At 36.6% G+C, this 22,526-nt stretch overlaps 2 protein-coding genes across 10 annotated transcripts in view; one reads left to right on the top strand and one right to left on the bottom strand.

Annotated features, from left to right (window-relative positions):
* LOC127970534 (kinesin light chain 1) overlaps positions 1-14,911 on the top strand; it is a 35,744-nt gene extending 20,833 nt beyond the window's left edge. For 2 of the 7 annotated variants that reach the window (XM_052573131.1, XM_052573132.1), the window contains exons 10-17: positions 448-547; positions 1,578-1,630; positions 1,784-1,851; positions 1,970-2,078; positions 3,302-3,463; positions 9,854-9,984; positions 12,332-12,395; positions 12,912-14,911. In XM_052573131.1, coding sequence (XP_052429091.1) covers positions 448-547; positions 1,578-1,630; positions 1,784-1,851; positions 1,970-2,078; positions 3,302-3,463; positions 9,854-9,984; positions 12,332-12,395; positions 12,912-12,977 — 753 coding nt within the window. In that variant the 3' untranslated portion in view covers positions 12,978-14,911. Of the gene's footprint in view, positions 1-447; positions 548-1,577; positions 1,631-1,783; positions 1,852-1,969; positions 2,079-3,301; positions 3,464-7,496; positions 8,683-9,853; positions 9,985-12,331; positions 12,396-12,911 lie in introns of those variants that run through there. The other 5 variants (XM_052573133.1, XM_052573135.1, XM_052573134.1 and 2 more) reach the window with 5 other exon arrangements.
* Positions 14,912-15,199: 288 nt separating this feature from the next.
* On the bottom strand, positions 15,200-21,981 carry LOC127970537 (tubulin--tyrosine ligase). 3 transcript variants are annotated; one of them, XR_008156626.1, is made up of 8 exons: positions 21,303-21,981; positions 20,339-20,417; positions 19,695-19,927; positions 19,465-19,600; positions 19,055-19,324; positions 17,646-17,789; positions 16,951-17,378; positions 15,200-16,804 (listed from the first exon to the last, which is right to left on the bottom strand). XR_008156626.1 is itself a non-coding variant. In XM_052573144.1 (8 exons), exons 2-8 carry the CDS (start codon positions 21,469-21,471, stop codon positions 17,195-17,197), a joined length of 1,215 nt encoding a protein of 404 aa, XP_052429104.1. In that variant the 5' UTR covers positions 21,472-21,480; positions 21,572-21,981; the 3' UTR covers positions 15,200-17,194. The 3 variants fall into 3 exon arrangements, 2 of the variants coding, with proteins under 2 accessions (XP_052429104.1, XP_052429103.1); XM_052573144.1 differs by having other exon boundaries at positions 15,200-17,378; positions 21,303-21,480; positions 21,572-21,981; XM_052573143.1 differs by having other exon boundaries at positions 15,200-17,378; positions 21,303-21,477; positions 21,572-21,981.
* Between the last annotated feature and the right edge of the window lie 545 nt (positions 21,982-22,526).

The following is a 22,526-nucleotide window of genomic DNA, read 5'->3' as shown; positions in this document are numbered from 1 at the left end:
CTATTTGACTGGTCAGCTTTTGTTTAACTTATCCATATGGTGTGGGGTGTGTGGGGTTATTTGCTGCAGGATTTCTGTCGTCTCAGCATTTTACACACATCAGATATGGATCATTCGGGTTTTAGTGCAATGGAAGAAGCTTTTAGAATAAATACGCCAGCTCAGACTCAGACATCTTTCAGCAGACTAAAGTTAAATGTGCTAATGTATCAGCCACTGATAGTCCTCGGACAGTTATTGATCAAATTAACACCAGCTGCAATCAAGCACAAGCACTGGTTTATTTCTAATTAATTACGCGCATTTATTAAAATGTATTGATACATTTTTGAATTTGAAAATTTCTCTGCACATAATAAAATCAGTAAATTTACTTAAGTGAAATTTGGAAAATGTGATTGTTGTTATTTACTAAAAATATGAATCTATTTGTTCTTTTTTTCTCAGGCTTCATGCTATCTGAAGCAGGGGAAGTTTAAGCAGGCGGAGACCCTGTATAAAGAGATCCTCACCAGAGCTCATGAGAGAGAGTTTGGCTCTGTAGATGGTACGTGTGTGTTCTTTCCTGACCCAAGCATTTTCAGAATATCTTTTTATGTTTTTTTGTTAATTCAAAGTGAAGTGTAACTTGCTCTTTAGAGCTGAGGGATGTTTTTATTAATTATATGTTAAATGATATGGCTGGTAGTATAAAGTTAATGATCATTGTTAAAATGGCAATAATTGACTATTATGTTTGCTAAAGATTGCTTCATTAAATTAATGTTGTAATTTTAAGATCACTTGGGAGCTCAGCCAGGAATATTTTAATACAGAATAATATATAATGTTTTAATATTGCCTCTGTTGGTATCTGTTGGCAAGTGGGATTAATTTCCTGGAGTCATTAATAAATAGTTTTAGTTAATCAATTTAAAACACTCATTTGTTTGTATTGTCAATATGGGGCATTTTCCATATATTAAATGTTTTAGTAAGAACTTTGTGTAAGTATCACATTGTATAACTGTACATTGTTATATCAGTGCCTACAGTATAATTAAGTAAATAACAGTGTTGTGAACAATAGAAAAATATTTATTTGCTTGTTTATTTTACTCTAATTAGCTACATGTTTAGGAAAACATTTCTCACACTTTTAAGCCATTTCAGTGAAAATACATAAATATTTAGATGTATTCATTTTCGTCAAAATGCAAAAAATATCAAGATAATATTTCTATCATCCAGCCCTAATGCTTGCACACTTTAAGTCAGTTATGCACAACCTTTTTTGACTTTTGCACTAGTATCCTCTTTATTTCACTTGCTCGCTTACTCGCACACTCTCTCTCACACACACACACACACACACACACACACACACACGCGCACACACACACATTGGCATGTAAAGATGTTGATCAGTTGTGAAGCTCTAACAGAGGGCTCAGAGCTCCCACTGTTTCCGTCTGTGAACTGACTGATCACCTCAGGCACTAGAACACCATCACTCATTATATTGAACCTAATGGTTTGGTGTGTCTGTGTTTGGGCTTGAACTGATGCTTTTTTATGTCCTTGGTTTCCCCCTGCAGATGAAAATAAACCCATCTGGATGCATGCAGAGGAGAGAGAAGAACAAAGCAAGGTGAGGACAGGTCAAGCATCACAGGAGAAGAGTAATTCAGTAATTTGCTGGTAACCTGTGAATTTTAGACAACTGTATAATAGTAAATAATAAAATAGCAGATAAATGTCAAAAAATTGTGAAATTAAGAGGTTTGTGCTTTCTTTGTTTCAGGGCAAGCAGAAGGATGGTTCTCCATTTGGAGAGTATGGTGGCTGGTACAAGGCCTGTAAAGTCGACAGGTCAGATAATGCCTCATCTGCTGCATTCATTGATACAAATAAACACATTTGTGTGTGCAGTGTAACCGCTGCAGCATCATAATGAAGTGTTTTCCTGTCTGACCTTTACTGCCGGCAGCCCGACTGTCACGACCACACTGAAGAACCTCGGAGCTCTCTACAGGAGACAGGGCAAGTTTGAGGCTGCCGAGACTCTGGAGGAGGCGGCTCTGCGCTCCAGAAAGCAGGTGTGTGTGTGTGTATATATTTCTGTTTTATATATATATATAAACAGTAACATTGTGAAATATCATGTTTTAAAATAACTTTATTTGAATCTATTAAATTTTTTTTATATATACCTATGATGACAACCATATTTATTATATTGGCGCTGAATTATAAAAAAAATCCTATTATTCCTTAGTTCCTATTATTGTCAGTATTCTTTGATGAATAAACAGCATTTTTAAATCATTGTAACTTTTGATCAATATAATGCATGCTTGCTTAATAACAGGTATTAATGTTTTTAACAGTACTTACCCAAGACTTTTGAAAACTGGTATATGTGTTACCACAAAAATATGAAGGAGCACAACCATTTTAACATTGATAATAAAAACAAATGTTTGTTGATTATCAAATCAGCATATTTGATTGATTTCTGAGAATTAAGTGAAAATTCAGCTTTGCCATGACATTAATGTAAACTTTATTTTTTTTTAAATATATATTTTACAATGTTGTGATATTTATGTACTTTTTTCTTTCAATAAATAAATGTAATCTTTTCTTAAAAAATCTTAATTATTCCGAATTTTATTGTTACTATTTTATTTATCTTTATTTATTATTATTATAATTGTTATTATAATTATTATATATTTTATTATTATTATTATTATTATTATTATTATTATTATTATATATAGCTTTATTCTAAATGTTTATAATGCCTTTTCTTTACAACAAACATGTACGGTGATTATATTAACTTAGAAAAAGGGGCAAATTGTGCCATATAAATGTCATAAAAGTACTCTGTACAACTTTTAGGATTTAACAGAATATAGAGTCACTGTAATTTTCTATAAATAGGTAATTACCGTATTTTCCGGACTATAAGTCGCACTTTTTTCATAGTTTGGCTGGTCCTGCGACTTATAGTCAGGTGCGACTTATTTCTCAAAATTTATTTGACATGAACCAAGAGAAAACACTACCGTCTTCAGCCGCGAGGGGGCGCTCTATGCTGCTCAGTGCTCCTGTAGTCTACACTGAAGACATAGAGCGCCCTCTCCCGGCTGTAGATGGTAATGTTTTCTCTTGGTTCTTGGGTCTAAATAAATGTGACTTATAGTCCAGTGCGACTTATAGTCCAAAAAATACGGTAGATATATAGGTTGTTGATTTAGTTCAGTTCATATTTGTTCATTTTCAGCGTGTTGTCTCGTCTCTCTTCCTGCAGGGTCTCGACACGGCACATAAGCAGCGTGTGGCGGAGGTGCTGGGAGACCCTGAAGTACGAGAGAAGCAGCGGAGCCGTGAGAGCCTGATCTCTGACACGGTGAAGTACGAAAGCGGCCCTGACGGAGGAGAGGAAGTGAGTATGAGCGTGGAGTGGAACGGGGTAAGTACAGTACACACCGCCCAGCCTCACACACTCACACTACTATGAAATACACACTACAGAAAAATAGAGTGAGAGGATAGTGGCTTGTAATTCTGACCAGACAGGGCACAATGAAGCTCCTCAAAGACCTCTGAATATTTCCACCCCACCTCACATCCAGAATTAGATTACATGAAGAATAAAGCATTTGCATCTGTGCCAGTGCATTGATCAAACGCTGAACATGAATCACTGGAAGCAGATCAAACCTGGAATTAGATGCAGCTAATTATATCGTCTCATATGATTAGAGGACTATTGATCGGTAGCAGTGGCTTGAATGGGGTTTTGTATAAAAGTAACCAAAGTCAGTTCACTGTTGCCCCAACAACCCAAAGAATGGCATTTGGAAAGACCCTCAAAGAGGGCATTTCCACGCCTGTGTTTCTGAGGTTCAAACAGTGTTGGATTAGAGTTACACTTTATACGTGTTGCAGTCATAGTCCTCGTGCTGAGTGTCTGATCTGTTTGCTTGTAGTGCTTTATAATAGCCTGACTTGAAACCCTATTAACCCTTTCAACCCTGAATTAACATTGTACATACTGGTATATTAAGTACATACTTTTTATGCATATTCATTTATATAAAATACACTACCAGTTAAACATTTGGAGACACTTGACGGAATTTATGTATGATATTAAAACGGTTTAATTTCACTGTCTTATGCAGAAATGCTTGACATTAATTTTGTAAACAAATTCTGTTTATTATAATGTTAGTGGGTGTGTTTGTGTGTGTGTGTATAATACATTCTGTTATTAATTAATTAGAAGTTTGTGCTATTGTTATTATTATAAGAGGTGTGTCCAAGCTTTTAAGTGGTAGTGTATTCATAAACTTTAGATATTCAATAGTATAAATGTTTAATATTGTTATATTTACATGAGTTAAGTAATTGTATTAATATGTTTATATATGAAAAATATAAATATAGATATATGTTGAAAGTAAAATTTATTATTGATGTGTTTTATGGAAAAAGTACATGAAATGCATGCAGTTGCATTTTTTTTTTTAAACACCCTTTTATAAACCATTTATTTTGTGGCACATACAATGAATAGTTTAAAAAATATTCCACAAGTTTAGTGAACACTGAATGATGTGACTCATCATAAATCTAAAAATGAATTTATTCATTAACTTTTCTTTTGTAACGGTTCATTAGATGAATATGAACTCTTCTCCTCTAAGGACGATGTTTTGTAGCTGCTGTTTTGACCATAACACCTCTGCTGTAGTCTCTCTGCAATTCTGAGTCACAACTTTTATGCTGCTGTAGCAACAGTAACCATAGTGCCAAGACAACCAATCAGCATCCCCCCAGCGAGATAACACCCCACTCAGATTGTGGGCGGCTCCCATCAAGCTGGTTTAGCTGTGACCACATTGACCTGGGTTTCCCTTTTCTGTCTTTCTTGCTTACATGTCCTTGTTTCCTTCTCTCACACACACATGGCTCAGGGCTTCACTGCATACTATACTATTAGATCTCTGTTGCAAACATGCATTTGTTTTTCTTACATATACAGGCACTCACATACACACACAGCATATAATCCACAGAATCTCACATTGATGTACATGTTGGGTCACTCACATGTTGGCGTGGGCTGTGTGTTCTGTACTCCTGGTGTGTGTTTTTCTGATTTGTCTCATTGAATGCCTGCTCTAATCCTATTTGTTTATGTGTGTTTGTAAAATCTCCTCTTGCTTTCTACCTCTTGCCAGACAGTTTTCATGCTATTGTCCTCATCTATTCGTATGCCTCTCCCAACCAAATCTGAGGTCCATAATGTACCAGCTCGCACAAATCAATGGTTCCTCAGGGTTCATTGTGTGCTATTTTTAGACCGTGTCCAAGGTTGATGGAATGGGTTAATGGAAAACAGCCTGCGGCTTTGGCCTCTAAATAAAACTAGTATGCTGAATTTATTTCAGTTGGCCACTTTCCTCAAAACAAACACATGATCCCATGTGTGATCATAGTGGCAAGATTTGCTTTCTTTTTTGGATCATTGTTTTGTTCCAGCTTTTAGTTGCTTTGCTTATTCCTTGTTTTTTTGTTGAGCGTTGGTTTTTCTGAGGAGTATATTCAGGATGAGCTCATTTTAATACCCATTTACATGTTACCTCCTGACTTAATAACATACAATACACAAATGCAGACACGAATGCATCAAATTACAAGTGGCCAAAGACAAAAACCTGTCCAAAACAGTTCAATGTCATCCTCAAAGGCACATTTATCAGCCGCCACCTTGTAAACACAACTTTGTTCAAATCGGAAGTTAGCAAAAAGCAGACAATATTTTTTTTCCATTCACTTTTGAATAATTGCAGAAAAAAAAAAGATTCATGACCAACTTGACAAATAAACAACTTTGAAGCTTAAATTTAATTGCCAGAAGTTCAAATCTACAAGTTGGAAAGTTGCATTTAAATAGCTTGCAAGGATGCAAGTGTAAACCCAAAGAGGCTGTAAAGCAGAATATTTGAGTGCCTTGTTACTAACCATCTTTTTCAAGACACCCAAAAACAGCACTAATGACATTTTATTGGTGTATTTTATGTCATACAGTAAAATGTGAAAATATATCCTATTGAGCTTGTTGACCATAGACCTTGTTTCAGGCATTTTACCAAAAATCATTCAAAATACCCATTGACTTCAAGTGTTAGTTCACCCCAAAATTTTTATTATTTCATTAATTACTCCGTCTCGCGTCGTTCCAAACTTGTAAGACCTTCGTTCATCTTCAGAACACAAATGAAGATATTTTTGGTGAAATCAAAGAGCTTTCTGAGAGCTGTATAGACAGCAATGTAACTGACACGTTCAAGGCATTGTTAAAATAGTCCATGTGTCATCAGTGGTTCACTGTAATGTTTTAGGCCAGAACTCCAGCTCCTGGGTACAGCTGCACCACACGCATGTGTCATGGTATATTGTGAACAACTGACTTGAAAGAGAAAAAATTATTTAATTTAAGTCATTATTTTATTTTTACAAAAAGTATTCGCAGAGCTTCATAAAACTAAGGTTTAACCACTGATGTCACATGGACTATTTTAACAATGTCCTTACTCCCTTTCTGGGCCTTGAACGTGTCACTTGCATTGCTGTCTATGCAGGGTCAGAAAGCTCTCAGATTTCATCAAAGCCATCTTAAGTTGTGCTCCAAAGATCAAAAAAGGTCTTAAGGGTTTGGAACGACATGAGGATGAGTAATTAATGACAGCATTTTCATTTTGGGGTGAACTATCCCCTTCAGGACAATGGAACTGTAAGAGTAAAAACACCAGCTTTTTTCTGGGTTTAAGGCTTGCTCCTGCAAAAGTCTCATTTGAACTGCTGCTTTTTGTCATGTTAAACTTCCTCAGCAAAAACTGTTCATCAGTTTACCATCACAGTAGTTGACCTAGAAGAGTAAACAGACTATAGAACAGGGGTCATCAGACTCGCTTCTGGAGGGTTTAACTTCAGCCCTAATTAACCTGAACCAGCTAATCAAAGTCTTACTAGGTGTGCTTAAAAACTTCCAGGTAAGTGTGTTGATGCTAGTTGGAGCTAAACTCTGCAGGACACCGGCCCTCCAGAATCAGGTTTGGTGACCCCTACCATAAAAGAAGAGAGCTTGTTTTACTGCTTTAGCGCTCATTGTGGCAACTCTGAGAATACAGTGAGAAGACGTGTGTACTGGCACATTTCAGAAACCAGTCACATGAATTCGAGCATTAGTGTTCATTTGCTTGCGTATGGTATGTTTTAGTCGTTACTTCCATCCCATCTTTTGTTTTTCGCTTCCTATATCTTTCTTTTTTCTCTCTCATTCTCTGTACTTTCAATTTCAGCCTCCATAATAATATAACATTTTGTCTCTGTTCCTCTTTCTCTGTAACCTCTCTCTCCTCCTTGTGTACTTACTCTGCCTCCTCTTGCATTGCTCTCTCTCTCTCTCTCTCTCTTTCTCGTGTGGTTGGCAGGTGTAACTCCAGATGCCTTGTTGTGGTTATTGAACTTAACCTTCTGCATGACGGACGCCCTCCTCACCCCTCTCTCCAGCTTTGCTGTTTTTCGTCTCCTCTCTCCGAATGGCATCTTTCCTTCTCCTCCTCCTCCTCCTCCTCCTCCTGTGGGCATAAGCAGGCTAAAGCATGCCCAACCGGTCAAGATCATTGGCCTTCCCTTCTTGTAAAAGTTGAACTAAGTCTCTCTTCTATTTCGCAGCGCTATAATAGTCTGTCAGTCTGTAATATGTCAATAGAGAGATCTCTTTGTCTGTTTGTCTGTTCATCTGGGATGTAAGCTTTTGCCATGTCTTTGTGTCTCTAATTAACTTTCAGTAGAGCTCCTACAGTATAAAGCTCTCACTCTCTGTTTTCCTGCTCAATTACTCCAGAGGGACTATCCTCCATTTTCCTTCCCATCTCAAAACTGACTGGAATTTTCATCTCCGCTATATTGTCTTAATACGACTGCTTCAGTGTTTAAGCAATAGTTCATCCAAGAATGAACATTCTGTCATTATTTGCTCACCCTCATGTTGTTCCAGACCTATTTGCTGTTGCTTTTCCCGACTGAACACAAATGGATTTTTTTCTTGATATGACCATATATGTCAAGCTACCATAAAAAATGGTCCCAAGTCCTTGCATTATATTCCAAGAGCTGTGAAATGAGAAAACACACGCCCATTTGGAACAACATGAGATAAAGTTTTAATGGAAGACAGAACTTTAGAATAAACCTTAGCCAGAGTAGATATTAAAGATAATTAAATCAAAGCCTACTCTAATGTCTGTCTCTAATGCTTAACATACTGTACATCCTCCATAAAAACAATGTTCTGGGTTCAATACAAATTAAAGTCAACAGAATTCTTTTGGCATGATTTCAATTATGTTTTTCAGCTTCTGTATAGACAAAGTCTTGCTTTCCACACACTTTTTCAAACATTTCATATTGACCATTATTGTGATCATTGTATGTAGTAGAGCACTAGAGAGGGAGATGGGTAGATGAGAGGAAAGAGAAGGATGAGATGGGATGAATAGAAGCATGTCTGTATCTGATGCTCTTGTTTTCTCTCTCATACTAACATGTTCTCTGGTGTGTTGCTGCAACTTATGTCTTTCATAACTTCTAATAAAACTGACTCTGCTCACCACAGCCTCTGTCTGTGTGCTCTTTCTCTTCATCTGTTTTTGAGTGCGTATGTGTGTGTTCTTCTGGTTGAATATATAGAAGCCTGATGTTGGTGTGTGTTTGTGAGTTGGATGTGTTGTTGCTGACTGCTGTAACAGCTTGTCTTTTTAATGGAGGTGTTGGTTATGATTATTTTTTCTGGGTCAGTGTTGCATCATCTTCAGCCCTGCCCTTCCTTCCCCCCCCCCCCCCCCCCCCCCTCCATCAACCCTTCCTCACTTTCCTGGATGAATAGTCAGGCTCAGGGGTCAAAGGTGAGAGGTCGCAGCAGGAGAGACTGCAGCAGAGCAGACTGTGGTAAAGATCGCAGGATCGGGAACCTACAGGATATTTCAGGGTTCATACGATCATAGGAAATTTTCAAATATTGGGATAACGAGGATTTGTACTATTTCAATTTCTGTGGTGAATAGAAACCTAATTCTAAATCTAATTATGCTCCTATCTAAATACAGTTTTAATTTTTTTTTTGAAATAATTATTTAATTTGTGAGTGAAGTTTCTATACGGTTTGAATATTTTTTGTGAATAATTATTTATAATCATTCTTATGCAGCCATCAGGAATGACTGGAGTGCCGTTAAGAACGAGGAATTTTATTAATTTAATAAAATGTATATTAATATTTATTCCAAAACATGTAATGTGTATGTTTTAAATGTTGTAAATATGTTTGTATATTTATTCGTATTTATTTAAATATGCTTCTAACCCTAACCCTAGCTTTAAATTCAAATTAAATCTAATTTTTGCTCTACTTTTAAATTTGTTAAAAGAAAATTTCCTAAAGTTGTGAATGAAGATAAATAAGGACTCTTGATTCTTTCTAGAAAAAAAGAAAAGGGCAAAAATGTAGTTGTGATCATGTGTAAGCCATATTATTTAAGGAGATTCAAGAGATTCAGCATTTAAGGTTAGTTAGGTTAATACTTTTTTTAAGCTTTGGAATTTAGACATTTGTGATCAAAGCAAAAACTTGCAGCGTTTTCATTTTACATACAAAACCAGGTAAGTGGTCTCTGAGCCTGAGTGTGCTTAATAATGAGCATGTGTCAGCGGACGCTGCCCTCTTTCACTAATGTGCAGTATGTTAATGAGCGTATGTGGTTTGACGCTGTAGCTTGTCTGTTCGCAGGACGGCTCGGGCTCGCTGAAGCGTAGTGGTTCCTTTAGTAAACTGCGGGCCTCTATCCGGCGCAGCAGTGAGAAACTGGTCCGCAAGCTCAAAGGAGGCGGCTTACGAGAAAACGAACCTAAAAATCCTGGGTAACTATCACCACTTCCCTCCCGATTCTCAAACCAAACCTCCCCTTTCCAATATCCCAAAACCTTCCCACTATGGACTAAACAATGGCTGGTAGGCGTGTGAGACACTGTGACACAACATACACTGGAATAGCACTCTGACTTGTGGTTTAAAACTGGGGAAGGAAAATGCTCATTCAGTATTTTGGGAAGACAATACAATGTTACAAATTTTTTAGAAATTAGAGTTTTAACTAAAGGATCCTAGAGGAACCGAATAATCTGTATCACCAGATATCTGTCTGAAATTATGTCATTATGCTTTCTAAAAAATAATATAAAGGCTCTCTGGGACTGTAAATATGGAAAGACTGAAGTGAATTAAGGTGAATGTCCCAATCTGAATTACTGGATGAAACCAAAAAAAAAAAAAAAGATTTTTCCCATCTCTAAGGGTTTAAAAGGGATTTATAGAATTATGTCTTTAATGTTTGGGGAGGTTTACTACATGGAGATGGGATTTTGCACATTGTGATGACGTTGTATTGAAGGAAAGTCCTCTGCCGGTGTATGCGAAGTTCTTTCTAACCCAGTTTTAAGTGGATGAAGGGATTTGCTTGCTTTATTAACTGGACTATATTTTGCACATGTACAAACCTGCTTTTCCCTGAATTGACATCTAACGTGACGGGTGACATTATGACTGTTACTTGGGTTCCTGTAGAATCTGGTTGCCTTTCTCTCCTTACCCTGTAAAATGCAATTTATCTTTTTATTTATTCCTTGCATTTTAACTTTATTTTCTGGCCAGCGTTATTATTATTATTTTGTTAATCTTTTATGCCTTTTTGCTTGGTGACTTTTCTCGATGCCTTTTCATGTCTGCTTGGATCTGTTTTTTTATTTGAGGATTTTTATCTCTCTGTGCTGTGTTGTACATTTGTTTCATTATCAATAAACATTTCCATGCAAATTTGCTGTCTGCTGCATGCCGGTTTCCTCCAGTTTCTGTCTTGTGGTCTCATTTGCTGTGTTACCCAATTTATTTTTAACCCCTCTTCTCATCTTCTGATACCTTCGGTCTACCAAAACCCTGGCCAACGTCTTCTTTTTATTTATGTTTTTAATTCCCTTAACAAGTGACCCTTTTTGCAGAGTGTGACACGATTCCACTGTTGTTAATATACTATATATTTATAATATAGTTACATTTTGTTAATTTAATATTTTTTTCTTTCTTTTTTTAAAAAAGGAATATATATTTGTAACGGTATACTTTGGATAATATTACGTTCTGACCACCATGATATATGATAATATTTTTATCATTATATGATGGATTTTATTGATTTTTTTTTTTTTTTTTGCTATTTGAGCAAAAAGAAAGGCAAAAAAAAAAAAAAATAGTCTCCAGTTCACTGTATGTATAGAAATTAAAAAAATTATGACGACAACTGCATCTGAGAATCCTGAAAATGTGAAAACAGTCCATTGCAGATCCTGTTTAGTGTCTGTTAAGTGTATCATTTGGTGTTAAAAAAACGTTGTTTTTTTGTCCTAAAGGAATAGTTTACAAAGAAAAAAATGCTCTGCCATTGTATACTCACCCTCATGTCTTTTCAAACAAGAATGATTTTATTACCGGTTGATCTCCAAAAAGGACAAGAAAACAGCATTCAAAAAAACTAAAAGTGGTCCAATCAACTATATATATATATATATATATATATATATATATATATATATATATATATATATATATATATATATATATATATATATATATATATATAATATTGCATTTTGACATCAATAATGTCAAACTTAGTGCAACACATTTACATGCAATTTATTAATTTGTTTGTGAAAAATAGAAACCTAGAACGTGCTTGAAACAACATGTGGGGGAGTAAATACAGACACATTTTACATAAAAATAAGTGACGGATGAGTGGATAAACAGAGGATCGAATTGTAATATACCAGCCATAATGTTAGCATTGGACATTGAAGATTTTTTTTTTGTTCTCTATAAATGTGTATGTGTATATATATATATATATATATATATATATATATGTATATATATATATATATATATATATATATATATATATATATATTTGAGTAATGGGAGATTGGTCAAAATCTAAATGGCGAATGACTAATATAACACACAGTATGTCATTGCATGTGTTTCCACTGTGCTGTTTTGATCTCATTTCACATTTTAACGTAACATCATTGAGTGAAGGTTTCATTAACATGTTTTAACCCACACATTCCCATCCCACAAACCCCTCTGTGACCCCTCACCCCTGGCCTTTGACCTAACTGACGTGCTTGCATGTGGCTCTCTCGGACGCAGCATGAAGAGGGCCAGCTCTCTTGGAGTCCTCAACGAACCGGATAAACCTGTGGCTGAACTCCAAGTAAGACCACTTCCTTCACTGCTCTCTCCTGACAGCTTTCTGCTCTTCTGCTCTCGTTTCCAAATTGAATATATTTGGTCCTTTCTGTCTCACACAGTACCTCCTTCTGGCCCATCTGTCTGTCACTTGACAGTCTTTCAGTTTCATACTCTGTTTTTGGGGGGCATCTATTATCAACACATCCACAGCTCCATCATTTACCATATTAACATACAATAATGAAATGAATGTGTGAGATCTCACAGACTAACACATTTTTAAATTTGTGTTAGCTAAAATCCTTCATAACTACTGATGGTCTTGGGTTACAAAATAAACAATCCTGAAGTCGACGCGTTTAGTGCATTTATAATGTCTAAAGGGAAGTGTATAGGAAGCCAAAATAGTATTTATAAAATTTTCTTGTAGTGATTTAGTTTACAAGAAGGTATGACTGATTTTGAGAGACATTACCCTGGACTTACTTCAGGTTCTATCCGGGTCCATTTATTGTCCTTTCCTTTTCATTTCAATCAGGAACGAAATAATCGTCTGAGGAAGTCGCGAGACCTGAGTTCCAGTCACACTGACCTGGCGCATTGAAGGTCTGCTGTTGGACGTCCCGATGAAGAGAGGTACTAAGAGGTCTCCTCATCAGGCTGAAGTGGACTGTTTTTGACGGGACTACCTTCTCCAGGGGTTACTTTTGCTCTTGCGTCTCTGTATACGTATTTCATTTCTGTTAGCTGTAGGAATGACAACTGATGTAAAAACTCAACCAGAACCAAAGTTCACCACAAATTTGGAGATTATGATGTTCTGCAAAGATGAAAATTTGACAAAAGAAAATAGATATAGTTTTTCAGGCTCAGGTTGAGACTAGACTCTAATGGCGACCGTGATGCTAAAGTACTGATTCAATCAGACTTATTCCCTTGATAAAGAGAGAACTGCACCGTGTTTATGAAGGCCTGTGTTTACATGAGTGATGGTTCAATGATGCACATTTTCTTATTGCTTTTGAAAAGTGGAAAGGGATCTGGTTTATAATGAAAGAAATAGGAAAATGGTAAAAAGGAAATCATTTAAAGTGAAGATCTGTACGGTTAAACTGTGGATTTAATCTCAGGACTGAAAGAACAGATTCATTATGCAAAGTAACGCTGCACTTTGAACCATTTCAGAGGATAATGTTACACTATCAACCCTTTGCATGTTACAGAACTAAATTGTGGTGATCACCTCAGTTTAACTGGTTACATTTGGTTTATTGATGCTGTAAACTGAATATTACATGTTTTCATGACCATAACAACAGGAAGTCTTTCTGTTATTTTGAGGTAAAACGCTGGAGTTATAAGCACTGCCACTCCAGATAAAAATGCACTGGAACATGAATTCTGCCCCCAGATGTTTAACTACAGTACCTGTTTGAAAGCAGTGTGCGTTATGAGTGCCTCAGGCAGGTTCTTACTAATGAATGTGGAAGTTATTGAGTTTATGAGTGTGACAGCAGAACAGTTTAAGCTCTGTACGGTCAAATGTCGGTCACGATTTTATGAAGTAAATATGAATACTGTGGTCTAATAATAGCCCATTATATATCATTGTATCATGTCTTTGATTTATGCTAATATAGTGCACTGCTCAACTGGCCTTCTTGACTTTCTGTGTTCTCTGTATCCATGTAACTCTTTCTATGGGTGTAATATATATTACGGTTTCATGCAGTAATCTTGTGTGTTTGTATATAAGTGTGTTTTCTCTGTAAAACGCATATTAATGTCCTGCATTGTGATGATGTGCAATAGGGTGTTCTCACATGCAATGTTTTACTGACAAAAGCTGGAATATCTGCTCGGCTTGTGTTTCGGTTATCTTTGTACTCTAAACAAATAAATATATGATTTACATTTTTCTACAAAGTATACAGTTGTATGTCACTTATTTGAGTTTGTTACACACTTCTGGGACTAGATGTGCCCTTCACATGTTCAAATCGGATTTTCAGATAGTTTACTGTATGTTTTGCGGTTTTGACTGTTGATCAGTTTGGTATATATATATATTTTTTAACAAGGTTACTGATGTGGCACTCACACTCAGATTTTTAACGTTCAATCCATATGCAGTTGCATTGTTTTTGTTCATTTTCATTACATTTTGTAACCCTAAATTGCTAAATATACACTCGGAAGAGGGAATATAGCATTAAAGATTGAGGAAAAACCTGTGTGTAGTATAATAGCAGGGACTGTTGTGACCTGTGTGATATAACCCTGACCTATTTATTTTTGAGGTTGTTGTTGCATTTCTACGGTCTGTCTCTGGCTTCTACCATTTGTGATCCTAATGTTTTGTATCATGCTGTCATACGTGTGTGTATTTGTGTGTATCTTCCTCTTTCTCAGGCTGCGCTGTGCTGGCTACACTTCATTTGCTGCCATGTTTGTGGTGATGTGTGTTGCTCTGAATATCGTATGGTAAAGTGTACATACTTGAATAAAGACAAGAGGAAGTACTCTACTTCTGGAAGATTTTCTGTGTTCTGGTTCCCTCTGTTGGCAAGTCGAACCTTTTTCTGGTCATTTTAAGTATTTTATGTTTTGTGTGTTCTATGTGCTTTTTTATGGACTGTGTGATGAAATGTATTTTACAGTCTTACCTGGAACAGAGTGGGGAGGAGAAAAACATGTATACAGTAGCACATGGCAGACTGCTACACATAGAAAAAGAATAGTTCGACCCCCAAAAAATAAAACCGACTTACTCTCAGGCTGTTGTCCAAGATGACATGACAATGCTCATCATTTAGGAAATAAATGTATTGCACATGATGGATGCTTTTATTTGAAAAATGTCAATACTTTTAGGCTTTTACTATTCAACATAGTGTATTTTGTTATTTTCAAATGGTCAAAACAACAGTAACATACAGCAAACTAGACTACTAATAACATACATTGCATTGATATTTCTTCAGACGGGTACAGAGAAAAACATGATTAAAACAGCATTCCCACGTTTCACAACTTAAACCAGTCACAAGACAGCAGTGAGGATATTTAATCACACTCATCTTTGGCTAGATGGACATGTTTTCCCTTATTCAAGCTACATACAACTGTCTTCAGTTTTCTCTTTTTTACAAAAGAGCCAATGCAAGGACTGTACAGCAAAGTCTGTGTAAAAATATGACAAACCTTATAAAAGTAATGCAAAGATACATAATAAAACTAGATAACTGATCTCCTCTTATTCTTATATTGTTGTTGAGCCTCTCATTTTATTTCATATAGGCAGACCTTTCCTTCAATACTTGTTTAATACTGCTTCCTTCATTCCTCCATCCAAACTCCTTCATTTCCCCCAAAACAACAATACTTATGTCTGATTACCACACAGTTAATATCACCTAAATGCTGCTTTCTTCTTCTACGTACATCTGTGTGTCTTTTGCATCACAGTCCTCCTAACAGTGTACAGGTCAAGCATTCAGAGCTCGCCGTCAATGAACCAAAGGAACTCGGCCATATCTGCATGCACACGAAGATGATGGAGAAATTATATTCAGTGACTCACAAAGCCATTCCCATTCCCATATTGGGTGCTAAAAAAATCAAGACAAATCTTTGCAAATAAATCTAAAATGAATGAAAATAAAGTGATGCATTCATCTTAGCAACAACAACAAAAAAAACTACCTTTCTCTTGGTCTGCATAAAGAGCTTTGCTTTTATCATGCTTCGACATGCAACAGTCCAGTCCACCAAAGGTTTTACTTCTTTCAGAAATAATTCAATTCTTGACACATCTGGGAATTAATTAAATAACTGTTTCAATATATATTTTGTCTACTGGATAGTAAGCGATGAGTAGTGAATGCTCATGTTATTGTCTCCCGACAATACAATCAGAAAGAAGTGCGTCCCCAATTCCCAGATGTTCTTGATTGCCTGTCACAAAGTAATTATGAACCAGACCTAAAATGTGTCTGTATTAACAGCAAGAGAACAGCGGGAAGACTACACATGGTCTCACTGGACAGAACAGCAACAAGATGATGCAAAACCTTTTTTAAATATGCAAACATGTTATCTTCTGCTACTTCTACCAAATACTGTTCTGTAGACATCACAACCATGTAAACTACTACACTGCAAATCATACATAATATGCATATGAGAAAGATTCATTTGTGGTTTTAAAATGATTTAGTTCACACTGAAGCTAACAGCACAAAACAAAGAACAATCTGATCGATAATAGAGTTGATGGGACATATACAGACATACAAAAAGCCAGATTAGCTTGTTAGGAGTTAGTGTTAGTGACAAGGTGAATATGTAAGGCACTGAAGTCTCAAATCTGTTCTCAGTTTCATCAAGGTGCCTGGAAAAGTCCTGAGGAGTCTTGTTGATGCAATAGATCTATGGGGAAAGTAGCTACTGTTAACCCTCTTCCTCGTTCAAATGTGTGCTTGCAAATTCATGCTTAAGCCCCAAACAACTGTTGTCTTAAAATAAAATCACATTTCCTGCTACTGCAACACCAGTATATGCAGGATTTTCCTCACCTTCCAGTCATTCTTTTGGAAACTCTCTCTCTTTTTCTGGACTCTTGTGGATTTAGAGATGATGGATGGAAACAGGAAGAGGAGTTTACAGAGGTGACCTCATTTCCCTTCTGTCCTCTTCAGACAGTGATGGATCCACTGTATACTCATCCCCAAGGTCAGGTGTAGACCCTTATGCTTCCTATATTGGTTGATGTTTTTGGGCAGGACTATGGGGAGGGGGCTAGATGGCAACATCAGCAGTTTATAGTTTGATGAATGGGCCGAAGTGATGGGGCGCTCTGATCTTGGGTGAGGAGCAGGAGTTAGAGGACAGAGATGGAGACGTGGAGAACGGAGGAGATGACGAGAGGGCATCTGCACTCAGGGAGAACACCGTGGAGATGGCCACATCCACGATGCCTTGACACAGCTCAGGGTAGAGTTTCCTACAACAGGGAAAACCTTCATATCAATATTAAACTTAAGAAGCAATTATAGTGGGGAAAAAAAAACTTTAGCAACTGCAACCCTAGTCCAAAAATGTTTCATCTGAAATGTGCAGCGAATTATCCTTAATTTTTTTTTTTTACAAATTCTCTCAACACATGCAGTATGTGGAATACGTAAAGCATCAAGCCACTACATATGAGAATAAGGGACAGAATCATGATCATTTTCACGGGACAGCTATCAAAAGAGAAGTGTGTACTGACTGTGCACAGGCAGGTGCCCCGTTGATCTCAATTAGCCAGACTTTAAAGCTTTCGTCCAGCATGAAGTCGAAGCCGAAGAGCTGGAAGCTCTGGTAGGACAGGTGCTTCGTACTGATGGCTGGCTCGATGCATGTGAGACAGCTCCTGTTGAGACGAGACGCAGGATTACAGACGAACACCACAGGTGCCAAGACATCCTCAAATGGAGCAGTTTTGTAATGGATCAGTGAGCTCAGTCTCGGAGAACAATGTTATCATTGATCTCTGATCTAAATGTTCATCTGGTTACTGAAGGTCACATTGCCAAGATAATAGTGGGGTGCAAATATGAGTGAAAATCTGTTTTATTTATTTATTTTGCGTTAGTTTTATTTCAAACAGTAGAGTGTGGTGCTAGGGTCAATTTCCAAAGAAAGCAATAACTGATTTAAAATAATAATAAAAGTGTACCTTCAATGCATAGTAATCTCTTTGAATAAAAGCCTCTGTCAAATGCATAAATGTAAACATTTCATACAGAGAATGAACAAATAAGTAGGAAATATTCGAGATTCTGCACTAATTCTTGTAAATTTCATTTCAGCTTGTTTCTTATTTCCTCGTAAATGTAAAAATTTGTAAGCTGTAATTTAATTAAACTACAATTATTAAAGACTGTTCACTGAAATACAGCTGAAACAAAATAAACATCAACTGACTAAAATAAAATAAGTTTAAGTCAAAGTACTAAAACTGAACATTAAATTAAATCTAAATAGAACTATAAAAACATTATAATAAAAGCACATACATTTACACAAATCTGAATTTAAACAAACAATATAATAATAATAGTAAAGGTCAACTCAAAATATTAATAAATACTTTAATAGTATACAATGTAATACTTTAATGAAACTGATTTGTAAGGGGGAAAAACATCTGAATACCGTATTTTTAAGACTATAAGTCGTACCTAAGTATAAGTCGCATCAGTCCAAAAATACGTCATGATGAGGAAAAAAACATATATAAGTCGCACTGGACTATAAGTCGCATTTATTTAGACCCAAGAACCAAGAGAAAACATTACCGTCTACAGCCGCGAGAGGGCGCTCTCTGTTTTCAGTGTAGACTACAGGAGAACTGAGCAGCATAGAGTGGCTGCACACGGTAATGTTTTCTCTTGGTTCATTTCTCTCGGTTCATGTCAAATTAATTTTGATAAATAAGTCGCACCTGACTATAAGTCGCAGGACCAGCCAAACTATGAAAAAAAGTGTGACTTATAGTCCTGAAAATACGGTAACTCAAATGTAAAAAAGTAAAACTTTTGGACCAAAAAACTGCATCTCTAACACAAACATCTTTCTTTTTATTCTACCTATATAACACATGCCATCAGATTTGAAAACGAGGCGAAGGAGCACCTGATGATATGCTTGATCTGAGGTAAAACCGATGTTTCCATGGCAACGCTGTGTGTGGTCAACAGGTACTGTCTGAACTCATCGAAGAACATCTCGTTGCCCTCCTCGTAGCGGCCGTAGTTCTGCGAATGCTCCTCCTGGATGCAGTGATTGGTCAGGTGACTGGTCATGTCCTGCAGATCTGAGCTGTTGTAGGGCTCAGAAGACGTCCTCAACACTCCCTCGCGGTACAAGTAGATATTATACTGATGGTCTACAAGCACCCAACTCCTGCAGACAAGACAGCCAGACAGAATAGCAACTGACTTTAGAAGTGCTTTGACTCCATTAGGATGGGGCATTGCAGTTCTATGCTTTTCTGTAATCAAATCAAAAACATTCTGCACAAAGGATTATACGTCTCGTCTTACCTTATATCAAATTTGCGATGTCCCGGCTCCAACAGCAGTGGTCTTTCCAGATACTTCTGAATGACATGCACTTGGCCTTGATTATCGATGAACTCGAGCAACTCATTTGCATCATGAGATATCAATATACCTGCACCTGAACAAAATGAGCAATAATCTCGTCATGTGAAGTCGTGTACCAAGATAACACTTCTTTAGACTTGCCATTTAAGACCGATGGAGATTTGTACCTTTAGCACCTGCTGAAGATTTGGCGATCCACACCGTTCCCTCTCCGCTTTCCTTTCTGGAGTTATAAGAAGCCAAGAAGACCTCCCGCTCATCTGTCTTTGGGTTGCTCTTCATGTGACCGATGCCATTGGTGGCCGGGGCCACTGGGGTGTTGAGGTTGGTTGGGTATATGATGTAAGACTCAGGGAACCAGTTACAGGAGTCCTTTAACTCTGGACTGGTCTTGATAATCCTAAACATCAAACATGCTTATTTCAATATAACTCACCACTTATGAACTGCAGAGCTTGTATGGGTCAAAATTATGGATTTTTATTTTAAGCCAAAAATCATTAGGCAATTATGTAAAGATCATGTTCCATGAAGATATTTTGTAAATCTCCTACCCTAAATATATCAAAACCTCATTTTAATAAGTAATAACGTTGCTAGGAATTCATTTGGACAACTTCAAATGTGATTTTCTCAGTATTTCGATTTTTTTGCACCCTCAGATTTTCAAATAGTTGTAACTCGGCCAAACATCATCCTATTCTAACAAACCACACATCTATGGAACGCTTATTTATTCAGCTTTCAGACTATGTATAAATCTAACTGGTTTTGTGGTCCAGGGTCACATATGTTTAAATAAACCACGTACTTGACCAGTGAAGCTTTGCGGCACAGTTTATCGGCTCCTCTGTAATAATTCACCAGCTGCATCAGTCCTGGTTCATGACCTGTAGAGGACACAGCAGGGTATTTGACATTGAAATATCGAAATATTGAGCAGGGAAAGCAGTGTCCCGCACGCAGCTAATAATACAATTTGGTAGCTCAACAACAATTATAATAAAGTAATAAAATAGCAATGTTTCTTGAGCAGCAAATCATCATATTAGAACGATTTCTGAAGGATCATGTGACACTGAAGACTGGAGTAATGATGCTGAAAATTCAGCTTTGCATCACAAGAATAAATTATTTTAAAAAAAGATAAGTTATTTTTAATTGTAATAACTTTTTGCAATATTACTGAGTTACTGTACTTTTTGAATAAATAAATGCACCCTTGACTATAAAAAACATTTAAAAATCCTTAATCTTTTCACAATTTCAACAGTAGTGTATGTACGTGTACAGTAGTGTAACTACATGTTACTAACAGTAACAGCTCCACAGGAATGCAGTTACACTTGATTTAAAGGTGTCCTTGTTACAATGTAATTATAGATTTAAGTACTGAGAATTATTACTTACATGGTTAGGGTTAGGATTTGGTTTAGGGTTACTCGTATGTAATTACACATCATCTATTGTTATTATACAATAAGTACATGAAACATGTATAACAAGGACACCTCAAAGTTTTACCTAAATCTTTGTGATCAGCATTGATGTGTCCAGTGTTCAATTATTAATAGCCGTTTAATCATTCGTTATCATAAATTTAACAGCTTGTACTGTCCACAAACTCTTTAATAAAGAGGTTAGGAGTATTATAACAATTCGCTGAAACTCATAACTTCCAATGCAAACATGTATACAGCATGGGGTTATAAAAGTGATGATATTATGAGATGACAGTGCATGTTTAATATGCATTTCTTGTTGAAATCCTTTACCCAAACGTCCAAAAGGCAGCCGATTTCTCTCTCCCAGCATTAAATTAAACCGAGGATTGTCCTTCTTCAGTCGTTTCCATTTCCCAGTAGAGATGAGGATCTTGGCGACCTCGGCATACACAGAACTGTTATCATCTCTCAAAACAAACGTGTACATCGGTGAACTCATAGTCTCCTGCTGAAAGCACAAGGCAGTGATGATGATCACACACTAGCTAGCCGACTAACGTTATCTGTCTCCCAACAAATTAGATCGAAACCGGACATACATGACTTTCTTGATGATTCTTATCAGTTTTTGCATAGAGATCTCTACAGTAAACAGTCGCAGTGCTGTGATCCAGACAGAAAAGCAGGGCCGGGCATCTGTAAGTCACCCGCAGTCGCGAGGACAGTGAATATTAGGGTGTGACTCTTGAAGGATTTGTCTTCTGGATTCTCGCAGCTAACAGTCTACGCTAGCTTCCTCTCTTCCCGTGGTTGTCTATGAACAGCCGATTTTAAAACACAGCCCACTAATAGTCTAGCGCAAGTACAGAGTCCAAGAATACAGGTCGAATATATAACTATGCCTTAAATTCCTCGCTTCCTCTGTAGTCGTCTAGACAGTAGACAGCAGTTTAAATCCCCAGTTGAAGCCTCTTTATCCCAACACGCTCTTGACGTGACGTATTGCTGGGAGTCAACGAACGTTCGCCGCACAGACTTGTGGGTACTGTAGTTTTATGCAACAGACTGTATAAAGCTAGCTGATGCTCAATAGCACGATAGATGCTGCTAATGATAAGGATATTGTAGTCTGTTTTAGCTATAAAGAAATAGCAACACAGCACTTTGAGTTTTGGCTATATTTGAACAATTATAGGCAAAAATGATATAGGCTGCCAAATTATATAATGAAAAAAATGTTTTGGTAAATAACAGTTATATGACATGAAAAGCTTGTTGTGTTATAAACTCGGCATTTATGTAATAATTATGACTTATGTAATCATTTTTACTTTTTATGCCATAAGTACGTTTTCATATTTTTCATTCATTTTTCCTTAGTTTTGACTTCTTAAAGGCTAATATGTTTTACTTTTCAGAAATATAGCTTTTATGTCATAATTAATTTCATACTTTCATATTATAAGTTACGTAGTAAATAAGACATATCTCTTTTTATAGCTTAAGTCTGTATGGTTTATATGGTTATATAATGTCAAAATTGTGATTTAGCAA

Source organism: Carassius gibelio, chromosome B13, assembly GCF_023724105.1.
Source record: "Carassius gibelio isolate Cgi1373 ecotype wild population from Czech Republic chromosome B13, carGib1.2-hapl.c, whole genome shotgun sequence".
Classification (NCBI taxonomy): Eukaryota; Metazoa; Chordata; class Actinopteri; order Cypriniformes; family Cyprinidae; genus Carassius; species Carassius gibelio.
Note: the sequence above shows the minus strand (reverse complement) of the source record. Positions and strands in the feature narration are given on the sequence as shown.